The following is a 19,571-nucleotide window of genomic DNA, read 5'->3' as shown; positions in this document are numbered from 1 at the left end:
AACCTGTACCTACAACCCTGCAAACCCAACTGCATTGTAGGAGACGACATGGAGAGGAACCACTTCTGCGCTTTGACCGTGTGCTGAGAATTTGCACTGCCAGGATGCAAGAGCAATCTTATACAAGCAACAGACACAGAGCGTTCACCGAAGATATTACAGACAGGTTTCTCAGATTAGCAACTACAGTACTGAAAAGAAACGCATTTTGCTCAGAAAGAACACACAGGCTTCATGTAGGTTCTTTATTTAAAAAAAAAAAAAAAACAAAACCTAAAAAAAACCCTCAGAAAATCTTCAGCGGAACGTAGGTAGCAATGTCTGTTATAAAATCATTCTCTGAAGTACGTGGACTGCAAGAGCCCCAGCCAATCCTCTCTCACAAGGTAAATGTTGTTTACAAGATTGAAACCACAATAGCCAGTTCTGCCTCATGAAACAAGCTTCTCTGAAGCCTGAATTGACAGCATGTGACGTAAGCTTAGTATCGTCTCATTTATTACAATAACTTCTTTTCAGAAACGAGTAACCTGGAGGCGGTTTCTTCCCCAGCATTATACATCTGGGCATCTCTATAATCTGAGGAAAATTAAGAATGGGGAAAAAGGAGTAAGATAAAAATAACCTGAAATATGCATTTGCAAAAAAGTTACTAAGTTATGGGAAAAATAAATAGTAGGTACATGAGAAAGCAAGGTGCCCTTTTTCCCCCCGCCCCCCCAAATTCTGCTTTATGAGGAGAATGGCAGCTTAGTCCTCCCTAAAGAAAGCTCCGTGGAAAAAGGAGTTAAACAGAACTCACAGGAACTCACAATTCCCACTCCAGCCTACCTCCTTTGAAATATACATTCTTCCTTATATTTATTTGTGCCTACTGCCCTCAATCATCCAGTCTCTAAAATGCTTCTCCATCAAGCTTCTGGCTCTCCAGTCACCAACATTTACAGTGGGGATGATTTTCTGTGGCTTCAACCATTGAACAAAACGCTTCATTTCCAGGTAACTGCTGTGTTCACTGTAAGGAATCCCTGAAATGAAACAAATCACAGCCATCTGTCAGTCTACTTAGCTTCTTGCCAAAATACTTTTGCAAGCCTTCCAGCTAAGAAATACTTTAGATAATTTTTTTTTTAATTCATATTGGAGATCTAAAGTTTACAGCTAAGGTAAAATGAAAACCCAGATTTTCCTTCTGGAAAAATTACCTTGCATTACGTTACCAAGTCATTCATCAGCGCAAACTGAGCGACACCAAGCATTTGGTTAAATGAATGTTAAAATTTTAAGAGATTCAACTCCACCCACCAATAAGAACTGAGAGGAAGAGGAAGACCCACAGTCTCTCACGAGTGAAGTATGGAATGAAATCTTGGCTCTGGAACCGCACTGCCACCAGCATCAGTCGGGCCAAGATTTCACCCCTGAAGTCTCTGCACATACCAGATAAAAGCCTTTATTTGCAAGAGGAGGACAGAAGCAAAATGTATGTAAAAATCTGCATTTACAGTGTTCTCGATTACTCAGTTCACAGATCTCTCCTGGAGGGATCCATCTGTTCACTTTCTCAATGAGGTATCAGAAAAAGCATTGGTTACAATGAACGGTAGGAGTTTCCAGAATAAAAATATGAAAACCATCCACACAAAACTAAATGCACTGAATCTTTACCACTCTTATACCATATATGGTGATCCTTCCTCTTGTCTGAGGTTTGATATCCACCAGAGAGAGGCACGAATCAGAGTAGGTCCACCCAGTAGGTTTGAAAGCCAGAACTTGATCAAAATTTTCAGAAAACTTATTCAAGTGATCTTGCAAGCCCTGTGAAAAGAATATAGTGTATACTGAATCCTATTAAATAGCTCATTAGTCTAAAGGTTGGAGATTTCATGACGGAGAAACTTCAGACTAAATTTTATTTTCATGTTCTGATATGAACTTTTTTATTTTAAATACCATCGGCCTTGAAATTATTAAAGATAAATATTTACATTTGCAGAGCACCTTGTACTTTAGGATCTCAATTGCTTCATCTGAATAAGCACATACGAACAGCTACGCACTACAGATCAGAACACATAAGGCATAATCACATCTTCTTACAGATCTTGCCCCCTAAGTCATTAATTTCCTCTTCTCAGCTGGAGGTCAGCACTCTTGCAGCTGAGTGGTGATAAAAAACGGTGAAAGCCTGCTTCAGTGCAAAATCATCTGGTTAATTTCAAGTGCCACTGACATCCTGACATCTGCTTATGCCCAGAAGCGCTCAAAGATTAAGTGAACTACCCAAAAAATTGCAGCAAGCCAGTGCGTGAGTTGAGGATTGCTCTAAGCACTAAGCCATATTTTACCACATCTCCGTTCATGATAGGAAGGAAACCACCTCTCATCTCTTCACTCTAAAAAAAATTAACTTGAAAAATTTTCCAAGTTGGCTAAGTTAGCCTTCTATGTTGTTTAAGCTAGGATCGGGAAAAGAATGAGAGGGAAGTATAAGGAATGTACAATCCTATTCCTGGATAAAGTGAAGTCGGTATTATTTCAAACCAAAAACAGAAAATCAATTTCATGTGTCCTGTATAAAATCTTAAAGGCACATTCTCAATTTTAAAGCCCTACAAGATGATAGAACTCAAAATCACAAACTTTATTTTGTATTTCTCTTCCTGCTGCTGAAATAAAGAGTGATTATAAAAAGGTGGGGAGAGGGGGATAGATAGGCTGTGACAGAACACTAACTAACCTGTCAGATACTTCAAAACTATTAAGCAGGGAAGCAGAAAGCTGCCCGTGACACTGCCACGTTTAATAGCACCTTCAGTACAATGTCCAGTAGCAACACACTGAATCCATCAAACGGGGCACATTAAAGAACAACAAAAAAAACCCTACCACAACACACGTTTCATTCGGCAACAGGAATTATGGCTAGCTGCCAGGACTGTTAATACACTGCAAATATTCAGTCTTCACTAGATTAAAGATACAACTGTAGCAGTCTAATTCTCCTTCGCACTTCATTTTAGGAAGATTAACATAGCTTAAGGTAATAATTCACATATTGGCTCCCCTTGCTCTAATGAAATCTAAATACAGTACTTCAAATACAGTGATTATTATATTAACCAATGCTAATCGGCTTTCCAATTTTATTATAAATCAAGTATGCGACATTCACATTAAGGATGCAATTTCAATCTCATAAAAAATTATTTGTGCATTTCAATCACAGGCACTTTTGAACATCTCACCTCAGTGCTACTACAAGAGATTACTGAGCTAAGCAACATAAAGGAGGTGCACACACCCGAAGACACCAGTTCTCTGGAGATCTTCCACTGCATATTTGAGTGGCAGAAGCCTCAGTCTTTGACTGTCACAAAAAATTGTTTGTTGCAAAAGAACCATGCATGCATTTTAGAAAAGATGGCCTCTTTTCACAAAACAAACTACTACAGTGTTTATTTATAACAAATCCACTAAATACACATTCCAATTTCTTCTTTTATTTCTTTAGCCAACACTGTTCTATACCTTCATCCTTTTAAAATGGAAATTATATTTCATTGCTAAATCAACCTCCCTCAAATCACCATGACAGCCTGTTATCTACAATGTCGCTGAAGTCAGCAGTACATGCAAACAGATTCCATAAGGTATGAGAAGACTCAAACATGATTAAATAGTTAATTTACAATCAGCCCTAACACCACTTAAACTCATTTGGCTTATTCAAGAACAGCTATTCATCAGTACACACAGCAACCCCTGTATTTTACTGGAGTAAAACCAAGTATTGCAGTGGAGTACCGCATCTCTTTGAGGGTTTTTTTTTTTAAATCTTTCCTTTTCATATATCAAGTCCGCTTGCAATATTGTAGCAATCAATGTTTTATTTTTACAAATATTTTAATTTAAAAACCACGCATATAAAAATTATAAATATTTTTTTACTTTATGTAAGTGTTATCCATTAAGAATATCCAGAGCACGAATCTAGAGCATGTCATCTCAGGCAGCATATGAAGGCAGCACCTGAAGAAAGTTCGATACCAACTCCTAATAAACAAACTCCTCAAGAAAGCCAGAGCTATACATAGGAAAAAAACAAATTAACAGAAAGAACCCCATCGAATCCAACACCAATATGACAACACAAAAACCTTATTCCTCTGCCACTGTATTTTCGCTGCCTCTGGTCCCCTACGGCTTGTTCTTTCTAGTTTTACCCTTCAGACTCCACACATCTTAGCCAAACTCTCATTTGAAGTACTGGTTCTTTTCAAGGGGGCAGTCATAAGGCCTAGATAAAATACATCAAGCCTGGTGATACCTGGCCAGCTATTATGAATAGGACTGCTTTCATCCTAACTACAGATCAAGACTATCTATATGGATTTATAAAGCAGAAAAGATATGCTTTCTTCTCAAATTTGAACTTGTTTCTTCAACAGATTTTTGGGACAGTGACACAACTCCTGATGCAGCGATAGAAAACTGCCCAGAATTCAATATTCAAATAAATGTTTGAAGATAAAAAGCGATGGAAACATTCAAGCCAGGTAGCACAGTTTCCCTCACTGTGGGTGCGTTTGTATAGAAACGTGCACATTTTGACACAGACAGCTCAGGCAGAAAAGGGAAACACCGTACATTATTGTCACCAAGTCTTCGGCCAAATGAAAATCGAGGGTATAGCACATTCTGAGGATGCTGTGGGTTTACAAAAATCATGCTTCAACCTGTCAAAAAAACATTCACTGATCCACCTGTTTTTCACAGTGGATTTAACACAATTATGGTCACTATTCATTTTTGTTTGCTCCAGTTCCAAGGAGAAGATACCAACATTAATCTTAAAACTCTGGTAACTAGGGGAAAGACAGAGAGAGGTTTCTGTACTTTTCTAAGCGCCTGTGGCTTTTAGGTGAATGATGCTCTCTGCTGAATCAATACAGTGTTTATAAATCATACATGAACAGTTAAGCTAGTTGTTCACAAATAATAAAAACAGCTGACTCCAAAACGAAAAAACATGCTTGATATTACTCTTGAAAATCAACATGGAGAAAAGCAGATTTCAGATAGCCCCAAAACTGGAATTAAACAGCTGGACAATGCCACCAAAAGGAAAAAAATATTCACAACAGAGACTGCAAAAATACTTCTAAAATTCCTGAATATGCATGCAAAAAAAATATCAATTTTATAAAAAAAATTATAACATTTTCCAGCAATCTGGTGACTCAATGATCAGGAAAATAAAAAGCCCCTGATCCCAGCAGAAAGCCTGTGAACAAGGAAGCATATGCAGGAGCATCTCAAAACAATGAACTCATTTCCTTTCTACTCGGGGTAGAAAGGAAAGCTGTGGGCATCCAGATTTAGTCTTGGGAGCAGTCAGCTATGGAAACATGGAAGCCTTCCTTGGGCAACAAGTTACCGCAAACGAGGCTTCAGTTGTGGTAAGCACATGTAGCTTATGCAGCTTTTTTTTTTTTCTTCTTTAGCTAGAAACAGACCAGAGAAGTTTTTCAATAACAAAAGGCAGAATTATGCTACAGTTCTTAAAACTATCAAGCCTAGAGCACAGCCAGGTTTGGTTTGTTTTCTATTAGTAAAGAGCATAACAGGGGAAAAAAGGGTATAAAACTGGGACTTCTAGGAGATACTGTAATATACCATCAGGGTTTGACTCTTTGCATTCTACTAAAAAAAGGCAACTGATGGACAAGATCACAGATGTACTCAATTTACTAAATAAGGACTGAATCTGAGCTTTTTACTGAGAAAACTCCCATAAGGTTTTCATGGATTTGTAGGTTCGCAGCTGAAACTACACGAGCAGGAAATTAGCCCAAATTAAGAAGTAGGGTTGTGTTTTTCAGTGGGGCTAGGGATCAAATAAAACGGAAGAGGTAGGAGGGACCCAGAAGATAATGAAGGCACTGGCATTTAGTGATGAGGATCACTAAAAAATTCTGGCTTTCCCAGTAATGAGCCAGTAATTTGGGACAAAACCTGTATAATCCAGCAGAAGGCAAAAACATGCAACTGGAGATGATGACATCAACACTTACATGGCCTGTAAAAACAGGATGATATCATTCATCATTCTTTAACTAGAATGAGCTTACAAGTGATCAGATAGTTTATTCTCAAAAATATTGTCTTTTCTGAGGTCATGTTTACTGATTCTGCTGGAGCAGAAATAACATAAGTGGTCATATGAACTCATATGAACTCATCTTTGAGCATTTAACATTCTCTGCATTTTACTGATAGTACATTCCACCTGGGCGTTCATCTAGCTACTGGATGTTTAGCAGTCTGGAAGTCTACCTAGCATGCCTAACTTACATGGACACAAAATTACTAACGATAGCATGAGACCACATTCCAACAACTTCACACATGAAGTCAAAGCCCCAGTACAGAGGGCCATGGCTGTTACACCAGGACTCTTGTCCACTAGATCACTGTGCCTTTAACCTGTCCTGGCCCCTTCCAGCGTCCAGGCATCGCTTCTGGCACGCTGTAGATTTGTCTAAAAACTCCTGTTCTCAGAGATGAGACCCTGCACATGATAGAACTGCTTCTTTCTGAGAAGTAAGGCTGTCTAGACACCCTTGTTGTATAACCACATCCTCTGCCTGAATGTCCAGCTACGTGAGTACGCCATACACACTGGGACACATAACAGCAGAATCACATAACAACCCAAAAATCTGCAGAAGAAACTAAAATATATTACTGTTTAAGACAACACAACACATTAAAAATAAATCCATACACATTTCCATTACTCATTTTCTGCCCCACCGTGGAAAAGATTATAGAACAACATTAAAACATTAAGATATTAAGTTCTATCTCCTGCAGCTCCCATCCAAATCGTATAGCCTCTTTTTCTCCTTTTTAGGTCAACTCTGACCTTGACTGGTCCTGCAGCTAAATACCGTCTTGTTCTGAAGGATTTGCTTGAGATGGCACAGCAGGCCTGAAGCAAAGCAGGAAAATGAATCCAAGTCTGTAAGGCGTAAGCGACCACTGTTTTTCTCTTTCTTCCAGGTTACCTTTAATCTAGAGCCTGCTGCTTTGCCTTAATGCCATTTTGTATTTTGTAGTCTATTTAGAAAAACTTTCTTTCCCCCCAGGAATTTGTCACCTTTCCTAAGAAATTCCCTCAAAAACTCTCAGCAATAAAAACACGCTGCCTCAGATCTCGAATGAAACGTGCATTTGAAGTCAACTTAAATGAAACAATGTCTTAAAATAAACTGGTTTACTTGCTTTTGCTACAAATATCAGAGAAGATTGGGTGGTGGAAATACTAAAGCATGTATATATATGAGGTGTCCTTCAATTCAGTCAATGTGTGTGTTTGTTTATGTGTGAGTTTTCATTGATTTTCAAGTGTCCTTACCTCCATGTAAATCTTCAGCACAGAAGGAGAGAGAATATTCTTTTGAAAGATGAAAATATGATTATACATACATGGAAATTGAACTGAGAGGAACATGGAGAACCCTGTTCCTTTTTTATCAAACACCAGACTGGAAGTTGGCCGTGTTCACAGTCTGCCTCAAAACAGAGAGGCTCACAGGCAGAAAATCCTTTGTCTTTTCCTTCATCATACCAGGTAAAAGACAGGCTGAAAACAGGGACTCCATGTCACAATATATTAATTGCTAATAGGACAGACCCTGCAGTCATTACATAAATCTACTTCAAAAAGGCCCACAAAGAGCAAGCCTTTGAACAAACCTCATCTTATCTTGTACAAGCACCACATTGAAGTGAAATTACACTTTCTGTGCATCATGTTTGGAGACGGATATTAATGTTAAATTGCATTTCATTTTCAATGTATTGCTACATGTCAAAACTTTACTAAATAAATACGATCTGCCAAGAGGTTAAAAAGCACCAAACACAACACCGGTTGGGAGGAGCCAACAGTAAGATTAGCCAGCAGGTTAATCAAGAGAGTATATTTTCTGAACTTACCTTAAAATTAATTTGCATCATGGGAAGAACGTGAAGCAAAGTACCATCCCAGTCCACACTGATGAGGGAGTTAACAGCTGCTGACTCCAAGCACTGCAGTGTTTTGTACTTATCACGGGACACACTTGCTTTTGAGCCCAGAACTTCAGCAATTGCTTTAGGATTAATTGGGAAGAAATCAGATAAAGAAAATTATAAAAGTTCATTTTTTGCATGTTTGGGAGATATTCCTAATTATTGCACTGGATCATTTTTACTAGTGAAAAAAATCCATATTCAACAAGATACAGTGTTTCATATTCTAAAATGAAGAAGAGAAACCTGTAATGGCTGTTAAAAAACTCTGGCTCCTATGTTTTAGCACCAGAATTGTGCATGACAATTGGAAAGAGAAGAATAGAAGTACATTGATAAGTTCTAAGTCATGTTTCTTCGGTAGAATGTTACCGAGATGAACTAGTATTTATTTCAAAGAAGCCACAAACACGTGAAGTTTTTGGAATATGTGACAAACAGCTCTTAGACAGACTAAATTTCAGTGAAAGTCAATCTTGTATTGATGACTTTAAATATACTCAAAAGCACAAATTGTACACAGCTGCTTGCTCTAGAGTATACATTTGAGCACTCATGTTGGTTCCTAATGCTGCAACCGAGTGAAGCATAGCACACAAGATTATCATTAAGTCAGAAAAGATGTGTTTTAGTTTGGGGAACGCTTTGTTAAAATTGATTTCATTAAAACTGATTACTATAAATATTTAGGAAAATACGTAATATAAACCTGGAAGGAAAAACTGTTAGCAAAATAGAAGTTTAAGAATAATTATATGCCTTTGCTATTTCTGGACAACATGATATTATTAACACCAAAAATGTTATAAAGACCTAATTTATGTTTTTTTAATTGCCATTAGCAATTTTCTCACCACAATCAATTAAACAGGTTCATTCATCTAGTATGCAAATTGGCCTTCTGTATATTCGGGGGGTTTGTAAACATGCCAGAAAAATATTTCTTTCAGAAAGTTAAAACTTGATTAGAAAACTAAAAAACTAGCAGTAGGATTATTAAATACATTTAATTTCTTTACACAATATCTGACCATCAAGACTAAGAGACCCTTTACATCTTCAAGAAAAAGGTCTTTTAACACTGACTTAGGTATTTATTTAGTTATTTGATCCAGTACACTTCTTTTACATACCTAAAAAAACTTTCTCTTTTCCAATGGAATAGGTGCCACAGACAACTAAAGTACGCGGGTTTAAAGTCACTGTCTCAAAGGCAGTATTGACAGCAAACTGGATAACCTCTTGTTGAGAAGGAAAAGTGTATTCAGGACTACAGTATCTGCGGCATGGAAACAAGATATACCACTTTGTTACACAAGATAGAAGACATCTGAATTTACCAAGAAGGCCCTCAAAACTGCATGCATACAATAACAAAGTAATGAAAAAGATCTTATCCTTCTATATAATTTCAGTCTCCTTGCAATCTATTCATTAGAAATCACTGAGGTGCCCAGACAAAATTGTTGCAATAAAATTTACATTGAGTACATATCAGTCTCTTCTCTACAACTATTCACTTGTCCGACACCGACGCTCAATTCTGCAGTTTTTTTCCTCTATAAATACCAAGTGCTCTTTCAAGCTAGATATTTGTATCACATACTAATTACATCCTTATGTCTATTTTTCGTCATGCACACAAACCATAACATAAGGCATTATTCGTTCACAGAAACATACGGAACAGAAATAAGACTGCAGCTGGGCATTAGTCATCATACACAGAAAAACAATTTTATATACATGAGTCAGAGAAAGGTCGAATGAAAACCTGGACAACTGATTTAACCACTTGGCATTCTTTCACTCTTTGAATTCCCCCACATCCCTTTTCATAACAGAGGTGAATCCACATAAAACTAATGTTCCATGAACCTCTTGTTTTAGAGCCAAACACTCAATGTATGAATTTTGACACCCAGAATTTAATAACACTTATAAATAATAAGGCCATCTCAGCAAATACTTTAGCATCTTTTCCACTACCCACTTCTATTCTTTCATGTAACAGCGTAACAGATGAACAAGCTAGACATACATGGACTTTCAATAAATATCTGATTTTATTCAACACTAAATAGAGGTAATGAGTGTTAAAACAGTAATGTCATTTATACTTACATTTATTTGGTTCATATAAAGTCTACTAAATTGAAAAGAGGGTTATATTGAAGAAAAAAAAAAATCAAACACAACTTACGTGGTATCAAGGTAAAGGGTGTGGACTTGTTGACCAATCAAAGCAGGGTAGCGCTCCATAGAAGGATCTGCCCTGAAGTCTCCTGTGTGCAGAATAACATTTCCACTAGGTAGACAGAAAAGGATCATTGTTGCACCTGGACAACTGAAACAAACAAAAAACCCCATACAAATTATGCTAGAACTCTATACTGATAAACTGCCTTAGGAGATACACCACTCTTCAGTAGCGGGAACGCGTGCAGAACAGCATTTTAAATCACAGTGACTATGCAGCCTAATTTAGCTAGAAATTCCTGATTTCTAAAGGAACTCTAAAGCTAACCTTATGGCCATAGACAAACTAGACTTGAGTTCTCAGCCGAGATGGCGGGAATAAAAAAACCACACCAACAGTAAAGTAATCAAGCATTAACTGCCTTTTTGGGATGCTCTGTCTCCTTCTAGGTACAACAAAAATGCTGCCTCAGTTGCAATCTGAGGTTCTATTACTTGATTTAAAGGGGAAACAGCACACCAAAGAGAAGCAGCATTCTTATTCAGGAGCAACAGAATTGTACTATTGCAGATGCATCTTTATTCCTGCAGGACTTACTGAAGCATTTCATTTTAAATTCTATTTGCAGATTTTAAACATTATCCTTCATCTAGAATTCCCTGGTTATAAATATAATTCTCTTATTGGCCACAGCGAATCCATTGCACCTTCTGCAATTCCTCGCCAAAGCTGTCTGAAGAGCAAGTGCTCAGACTGGAAAACCAGAGTGGGACTATTTCAGACATGAATCATCTGTAAAGGGTAAATGAAATCTCAAAAAAGGAAAAACTGGCATGAATCAGACAGAATTGGTGAACTCTCCAAAAAGTTGAACTTTGTACCTAAGGTTTATATGCCTTTTAAATTGAAGCAGGGGATCAGAGAGACAAACAGGAAAAATGAGAAGTGTCCAAATTACATAAGCAACAAGGCTTCCTTCATTCCCAGAAAGGGTTCTCAAAGGATTTCATGGAATCTTAACTCTCCAACTATAAACAAATCCTAAGATAAGTAATACTCAAACCAGCTGTAACATGGTGCTGCGTTTCAATACATACTTCAGGGAAAGGACTTTTCCTCTAGCCCATGGCCAAAAAAGGTACCAAGGGGCAGAACAGCAAGAGCACAGGGCTGGAAGTCAGGTGCTACTGAACTTTAAATCCATCATTACCACACAGTGCCAGTGTAACGCTGGACAAAAATCTCACCCTTTATCACCGAATCCAGTAGAAGCCTTGTTGCACATTTCAAGAGGCTTTTCTTTAAAGTCCAATTTTCAAAATGTGGGCTAGGTTTTGTCTCTCTTGGGATCCAAAGTACCACATTTTTCTTTAGCTTAAGATTTCACTATCTTCAGTTGAAGCTACAGAAACCTAACATATCTGATAATCAAATCTATGATGTTCCCAACTACCAAAAACTAAAGTGTCCAGACCACTATAAAAATCATTCAACCTCTCAACAAGCTTAAAAATTATGGAGCTATGGGTGGTAAACAATGTATATTCATTACAACCCAAAAAAATAAAGTTAAGCTAAAATTATCAAAAAAGCCTGTTTCATTTTCAAAAATAATTCACCTATTTCAAAAGCTAGCTACTTGCAAGAAATCTAGGCTCCTACATGCCTAATTCATTTCTGAAGTGAAAATGCACGTTACTAAGCCAACCCAGGAATGTGAAGTATTTTCACCCTTATTTTTTCAGACCCACCGAAACCTAAAAATCATGAAAACATAAACTGTATCTGTACAGCTATTTATCTTTAATATTCTATACATACAAATATTCCACAACAAATGCAATGATACATACTGATTGGCATCGAGCAACAACACTTTGATCCCATTCACTATACATTCTGTGTCCATTGGCAGCACATGGATGTACTGCTCTTTGACTCCAAGTTTGCTCTTCACCAGGTTGCCAGTTATCTGTAACAGGGAAAGGATTTAATATGGAATAGGAACAAAATCTAAAAAAAGCCTTTGTTTATTTTAGAAACAAAGGCTCTCAAAGCCAGACTGTCTGGCTTAGAGAGAAACTATGAGAAACTATGAAATCCTGCGTATAATCAAGCCTTTCAGTAGCGTTTCACCTCTCAAAAAGCAAGCTGAAAAAAATCTGTCTTAAAAAAGCAAACTTTTAAAAGCCTGCCAACAGGTTAGGGATTGGAATCAGAGAGGAGGCAAAAAAGGGGGAATAACATCTGTTACAGATTGCCAAGTCAAGAAGAGGAGGTGGGCAAAGCCTTCTTCAAACAACTGAAGAAACTTCCAGGTCACAGGCCCTGGATCTTATCATGGGGGACTGCAGTCACCCCAACACCTACTGGAAGGGTAACACGGGACACAAGCACTCTAGGAGACTTCCAGAGTAAATCAGAAATAGATTTTTGATGCAGGTTCTGGATGGGTTGATTAGGCAAGATGCCCTACCATGTTATGAGTAAAGAAGAGTTGGTTGGACATATAATAGCTAATGGCAATATTGGCCATTCAGCAGCCTGAAGCACAGGACACACAGGACCAGGCTAAAACAACTCCATTTACTGAATGTCGAGAAGAGACGGCTTAAGTGGAATCTAATTTCAGACTTGCATCACTTGAATAGAGTTATAGAGAAGATGAAGCCAGATTCTTCTCCATGATGCACACAAAAAGAACAAGCTACAGTCTCAAGTTGCAAAAAGGGACATTTCAATTGTATATTAGGAAAAAAATTCAGAGTGGGTAAGCACTGCAACAGGTTGCGAGCAGACGTAGTGGAATCTGTCCAATTTAAAAATTTGACCGACAAAGGTTCTCTGCAGTCTGATCTAACTCGAAGTTAGACCCACATTGCGCAGGAGATCAGACTATATGACCTCCACAAATCCTTTTAAACCTGAATTTTTTCATGGTATCTAGACAGGGAAGTTTCACTAATCTTCTTCATAAGTCAAATCAGGGTAAGAATTTCTTACAAAGGAAACCCAGATTCCCCTACACATATCCACTGCGCCTAACTGACCCAACAATGGAACTTCTGATCTTCTACTTACTTTCATCAGTATAAAACTGATTATAGTTGCATATGGATTTGATAATATCTAGTAATCGTGGAAAACCTTACCTTATTACAGTAGATTGGAAACATGAAGTTTTTTGTTAGCCCACAATAGTGATCAGAGTGAAAATGAGTAAGGAAATAAGCTGTGCAGCCTTCAATTTCTCCATACTGGAAGGCATCAACTGTAAAACCGGTTTCTACAGCAAAAAGAGAAGAGAAGCCAGTCAGTAAACACGCATAGTTCAGAAGTAGTTTTTGATTAGATGTTCCTTTTGTTCTTTTTTCTTTCTTCCAAATTAAAAGGTAAAACAGTTACACTGCATACAGTTGAAGGAAACATTTAAAGATGAGCATGGTTTGTGTGAGTCAACAGTCACAAAAAAGATTTTCACTTATTAAAATAAAAATTTAACGAAGTGTCCACACACCAATACTTTCACAGGCCTCCCAAATATCTGTTGCTCAGCTGCCATCCTATACAGATGGCAACTGGTTAAGCAAATCAAACACGTTTATCTGCATTCAGCTGGTATTTTTGAAAGTTCACGTAGATTAAAATCTAATACTAATGTCTTAACACAAAATAAAGCAGGTAACTACAGCTTAACAAAACGCATTTTGCGATCAAACTGCAATTTTTCAATTATTCTATATTTAATATTCCTCTTAAAACACGCTACCGTATAATTATCAAGCAAGCAATCTGGGGTCTTCCAATATATCTGCTGAGATGAAACATGACTGATTTGCCATTGCATGCTTTCAGCGATGTGCTCTTTGTATAAAGATGTTGCATGAAGACCGCTGTATAGAAGATAGTCCTTTTCCCTGCAAATGTAATTTTTTTGAAATGCAAACATACTGACAAATGGTCCTTTCGCATCGGCTTATACTTTCTTAAAACCACCAAATAGCGCACAGAACTAATTCATCTGGTGGCACTCAAATATTTTTCATTTTATGTTACGCAAATTTCCCAGATCTTCTAGGAGAACTAGAAATAGATCTACTTATTTGAGGCTAGAACTTCAAGTATTTGCAACTCCAAAAAAACATAGCAGTCTGCTAATTAAAAATCACCAACCAAAAAATCCCCAAGTGTTGGAGAGGTACCAGACTCAAAACTTCAGGGAGGCTGCATTATACTAGGCCATGGGGATAAATACATATCATTAGCAACAGAGAAAATACAGTCAAATATACATCAAATGTAGTAACAAAATTCAGAACAAAGATAATATAGGTAATAACAAAGCAACTTTAAAATTGCATTGTAGGCATAGGAGTCTGCTCTTCAAATTTATTATATACGGAAAATTCTCTAAGCCCATGGAACCCATGATACTGATATAACCCCACAAAGACTTACAGGTCAGCCTTCAAGCAGGAGCTTGGCACTTAGGATCACTGATATATTTCTATTTGGCTTCCTCGAATATCTACCTAAGACTAAGACAGTCCTTTAGTGGTAAACAGAACTGTGAGGATTTGAAGCTTTTAAAGCCACTGATCCATCATCCTATATTTTATGTAACTGCTTGAGGAGATTCTGAGAAATTTTTGGCTGTTTCCTTAGCTAAATTCTTCTGCTTGGTTTTCACTTCTTTGTTTTCACAGTTGTAGTACTTCATATTTCCAATACTCATGAATTTCAAATACAAAATTAAACTCAATTTTTTTAACTTAGTGTAAGGAAATAATTGCTATTGACAGCCCTATTTTCAGGCACAATTGAAGCAATGTAAAAGATTAAATTCAGGAATTAGGAGTGAATATTAACAAGGCATATATTCAAAATCATTTAAGAAAGTAGATCCATCTTTCAGTACTGCTTATGTTTTTTACTCTGTCAAAAATGTGCAAAAGTCAGTCCTTGAAATAATTTTCCCGAGATAACGATTTCACTGTACTTCATTGATGAAGCCATTGCTGACTCTGGTTCTGCAATCACCTTCTTCTGGAGATCTGCACCTACACAAGATTTTATCAACTTAGAGGAAAAAAAATTCATTATGAGCTGCAGTCTAAATGGTTATGAAGAGTGGAGAATACTGAAGCCTAAAATTAGGAAAAAAAATACAACACTCAAGCCAAAATTAGTTAACCTCTACAAAAAGCAAGAGTTATCTCTCACCTGGTATTTTCTTGTAGAAAGGGCAGTGTTTTTTTATTGTTCCTTCACCTGTAGTAGGTAATTCTTTAAATTTTTTTCTCCACCTTCGTTGGCCACCAGAACTTACATCTGCCAAGGCTCCATTTTTACTTGAACTTTCTGTAACTGCTTCTACATCTTCCACAGACCCTTCAGCTTTCCTTTTTAGCTGTCTGGGCCTCTTTCCATTGGGAGTTACTGAACTTGATATCTGCTTTCCTTCACTCAAATGAGTCTCTCCTTTGCTCTCCTCTGTCACTTTAGGTTTTAACCCAAAGAAAACACCAATGTCCATTTGTTTGAGTTCTTTGGCAGAACTGGATTTGGCATTCATACTTGCTAAAGAAAGAGATGATGCTGTTTTAGAGATGAGGCTGGGAAAGCACACAGCAGCTGTATTAAGATTTCCTTCTTTCTTCACTACTGACTGCAAACTCTGCCGGCAAGCTGTTTTTTCAATTGCATTGGCAGTCATTTTATCTGTGTTAGTTAAAATGTTACTTGGGTCGCTCAAAATGTTACTTTTCTGTGTCGGAACAGACCCAGCACCTTCTCTAGCTAGCAGTGATGATGTCTCAGTAAAACTCAGGTATGCAGAATCCCAAGCACAAGCACCAGTATCTTCTGACTCTGTGTTACCTGCTTTAGCAGCAGAGGAAATCAATTCTGGCTGTTCAACCTCCTCGCAATTAAAAGGAAAAGAGGATCCGCTGGCTAGCGCCTCTTGCTGATGCTGATTATCTACACATGCTGAATTACAGAACTTGCTGTTCACATGACTCTGAGAAACAGTTTTTACGCTATGATCCAGATGGTTCAATGTATTTACTTCCTCAGAGTGGGTTTTTTTAATTATGAAATTTCCCATTTTGGTATGCTCATACTGAGGCTTCTGCTGTAAGAAAACTCCATCACATGTGTTAAACACCACAGAATTAGATTCTTCACCTTCAAAGTTCTGGACTTGGAATAATTTATTTTGTGATATTTTCACTTTCTTCTCCTCTTCCTCAGTTTCCTCCTCACTTTCCTCAAAAGTACTCAGTGGAGAATAAGAAATTTCACAGTCACTGAAGTCAGCTTTTGACTGTAGTAGACTTGGCTGACTTGTATCTTTCTGACTACACAGATCTTCTCCTGTTCCACTTTCTTGAGAGGATGCAAAGTCATAAAATTCAAATTTACAACTGTTATCTATGGTCTGTGTAAGCTGACATGTCTGTTGAAGCTTTTGAACATCTGCAAAAGAGGAAGTACTTTCACTGATTATATTTAGAGACTTAATTTGCGGTGAACTCGGTACCGTCAATGTACAGTCATCATTTGGGACATTTTTTACATTATTAGATGGTTTCTCGTTCTGTGAAGTTTCCTCTATGTGACTTGGGGAACAGCTGGGCTTTGCAGCAGTAGAATATGTCACCTTCCCCTCCAAAGCGTTTGCTGAAGAGTTTACAAGATAATCTCCTGCCCTACTTGCTGCAAGTAGAAAATGGCTATAGCGCTTGTAGTGGGATGGAATGGTGGAAGTGCACAGTAAACCATCAGGACACTCTATGAAAACAGTTAAACAGAAGCAACGTCAATATATTTGCAAATATGGTTGGCATATATTTTCAAAATAAAAATCACACATGACACAATTTAAAAGCTTTTTCTTATAAATGCAGCTATTGGAGGACAGAAAGCACAAGTAAAAAGTAATTTTCAAGCTGCCAAGACCTCCTGCCCTGAGCTGGCTAGAAACGAGAATGCTTCCAACCAAAATCAAACAGCTGCTGCTAATACAGCACTATGCCTGAATTAATACAGCTCTCTAACAACAAGAGTACTTAACCCTGTTTCGATACTGTGCTAATGTAATCATATGGCTTCTAGTTTAGAACTGTCTCACATGCAAGCAATGAGCTCAGAGAAGTAGCACCAGAAAAGGCCAGTAAACATGTTTCTAAACAAACCAAATCTCGGTTCTGAATCAACCTGAAATTCCATTTCAAATTGTCTGCTGGGTTACACATTACATTTTAAAAAACCAAAAAGTCATGGATTTACTTATGTGAAAAAAGTATTCAGGATTCAGATGCCAGCAAAATGGCTGTGGCTGTTCCTTTTTTTGTTGAGCGATTGCTAGCCTAACTTTTGAGGATTTTGAGATGAATGCACAAATCAATCAGATGGATTTTTCATCTGTTAATTATGGGAGTAAGAGATGGAAATGAGGTGTTAACACATCTGCCTTAAGTTAAAACTACTGCCAAAATCGGGATTAAAGGGCTCACATTTCATTGTTCTGAAGAAGAAACTTTAAGGAAAGTTACAAAGATATAAAAAGAAAAGTGACTGTGTTACCTAAACAGCCTTTACTCAAGTTTCCTGACTGTATGCTTTCTGTTTTTCAAAAGTTATGAGGTGTATTAAGAACATAAGTTGGATACCCGGATCTATTCAGACATAGTATTTCCCCGCATGAAACTAGCAATTGGAATGAGTCAGTTTCATTCCTCTAGTACAGAACTCAAAACAAAACTGTGTTGTCTTATGAGACAGGAATGTTCATGTATAATTCTATATGAAGTTCCTAAAGCATACTGGATCAGGGGCTAACATTTCAAGTAAATTAGCCTAACAGACTGATTTCAGCTTCCAACTGTCCATAGACAACTGGACAAGTCACACAGCAACAAGATACAGGATAATAAAATTTATACCTAGGGAGAAAGAAATTCAGTGTCAAAAGTAGTAGCCTCTTAATTGAAGGAGGTTTTTTTGCTGACACTGACTTAGTAATTGAAACAGGTTCCATTATTTTAAGATGGTAAATATGCACCTTCAATTTCTTCAATAAACTACTAGAACTGGAGCTTGATAAACAACCACGAATCTTTATCACTACTCTACATGAGATTAGATTCTGGTATGAGACTTTCATGTCAGATTTCTGTGTTCTTCACAAAGAACCAAAATCTCATACGAAAATAATACTGATAAATTATCAGTAATAGCATTCTAAAAATCATACCAACTACCATCTCAGATTTTGAACTAAGTATGAAAACCAAGGTTTACAGCAACATTATGTGAGGAGCCTTTAACTTTTATCTGAAGGCTTTTTTCTTACTCTATTCATACCTTTTCCAATGGATCCTGGAGTATCCAAACATTCAGCAACGTGCCATCGAGGTGTCTGGACCAATAGCAAAGAGAAAGGCATCTGGCAGCTCGGACAGTATCCATCATGAATGGGCTTTGTATTTTGTGAGCTCTGTTCGGTCAGGCTACTCACGCGTTCCTGGGAGTGCACACTACTGTCATCTTTACATTGATCTACATCCTGATTTGGCCTTGATCTCTGCTCAGTTTTCTGAAGCGTATCAGTTTTTTCTACGGATTTTTTTTTATTACTATTTCTCTTTCTTTTCGGCCTGCACTTGCCATCACTTACTTTCTGCCCAGGTGTAGAGATGCTCTCTGAATTACTCTGATGCTTTTGCTTCCTAATGGATTTGTACTCCCAAATGTCCTCTTCGAATAAAGCATCTTCAGACATGGCAACACATGAAATATTCTCCTTGCTTTTAAGCAACAGTTCGCAAATTTATCTTTCCTTCCGCTAATATGTTTTCTCTTCCCTCCCCCCTTCACTATCTGAAGAAAAGCACCTGAACCCCATTTTAAAAAAGCAACACTGGGCCACAAACCAAACAGCAGTCCGTGACGGGACAGAAGCATGGTGGATCCTACCCTAAAAATAACTCAATAACGAGCATCTCTTTGAATATTTGTAATTACTCCTGTTAAACAAAACCCGAGCCTGTAAGATGCAGAAAGACTTGCAGGGTGAGCCATTTCCTTCCGCTATCCCTCTCGTCAGCACCAAACCCGGCCTCGAAAGGTGAGGCCCAGCCAGACCCGCTCCCCTGACCGCCACCTCGCTGCCCCCAAGTAGGAAGAGTGTCAAAGACAACGACGAAGAGCTCGGCTGCGGGATCGCTGCCGGGAGTCACCACGCGGCCAAGGCCGGCCCGGCACGGCGCTGCCGGGAGGA

At 37.8% G+C, this 19,571-nt stretch overlaps 1 protein-coding gene across 1 annotated transcript; it reads right to left on the bottom strand.

Moving 5' to 3' along the window:
• Positions 1-759: 759 nt before the first annotated feature.
• DCLRE1A (DNA cross-link repair 1A) lies at positions 760-19,336 on the bottom strand. The gene is made up of 9 exons (XM_009325939.1): positions 18,656-19,336; positions 15,509-17,080; positions 13,438-13,571; positions 12,139-12,257; positions 10,289-10,432; positions 9,219-9,364; positions 8,011-8,165; positions 1,680-1,821; positions 760-1,028 (listed from the first exon to the last, which is right to left on the bottom strand). The coding sequence occupies exons 1-9, from the start codon at positions 19,071-19,073 to the stop codon at positions 862-864; spliced, it is 2,997 nt and encodes a 998-aa protein (XP_009324214.1). The 5' UTR covers positions 19,074-19,336; the 3' UTR covers positions 760-861.
• Between the last annotated feature and the right edge of the window lie 235 nt (positions 19,337-19,571).

This window comes from Pygoscelis adeliae, unplaced genomic scaffold, assembly GCF_000699105.1.
Source record: "Pygoscelis adeliae isolate BGI_AS28 unplaced genomic scaffold, ASM69910v1 Scaffold4, whole genome shotgun sequence".
NCBI lineage: Eukaryota > Metazoa > Chordata > Aves > Sphenisciformes > Spheniscidae > Pygoscelis > Pygoscelis adeliae.
Note: the sequence above shows the minus strand (reverse complement) of the source record. Positions and strands in the feature narration are given on the sequence as shown.

Coding starts and splice junctions, on each gene's coding strand:
- DCLRE1A (XM_009325939.1), bottom strand. CDS start 19,073: ATGTCTGAAGATGCTTTATTCGAAGAGGACATTTGGGAGTACAAATCC. Junction 13,572..15,508: donor TTTCTACAAGAAAATACCAG/GTGAGAGATAAC, acceptor TTTTTGCTGTAG/AAACCGGTTTTACAGTTGAT. Junction 12,258..13,437: donor TTCCAATCTACTGTAATAAG/GTAAGGTTTTCC, acceptor TCCCTGTTACAG/ATAACTGGCAACCTGGTGAA.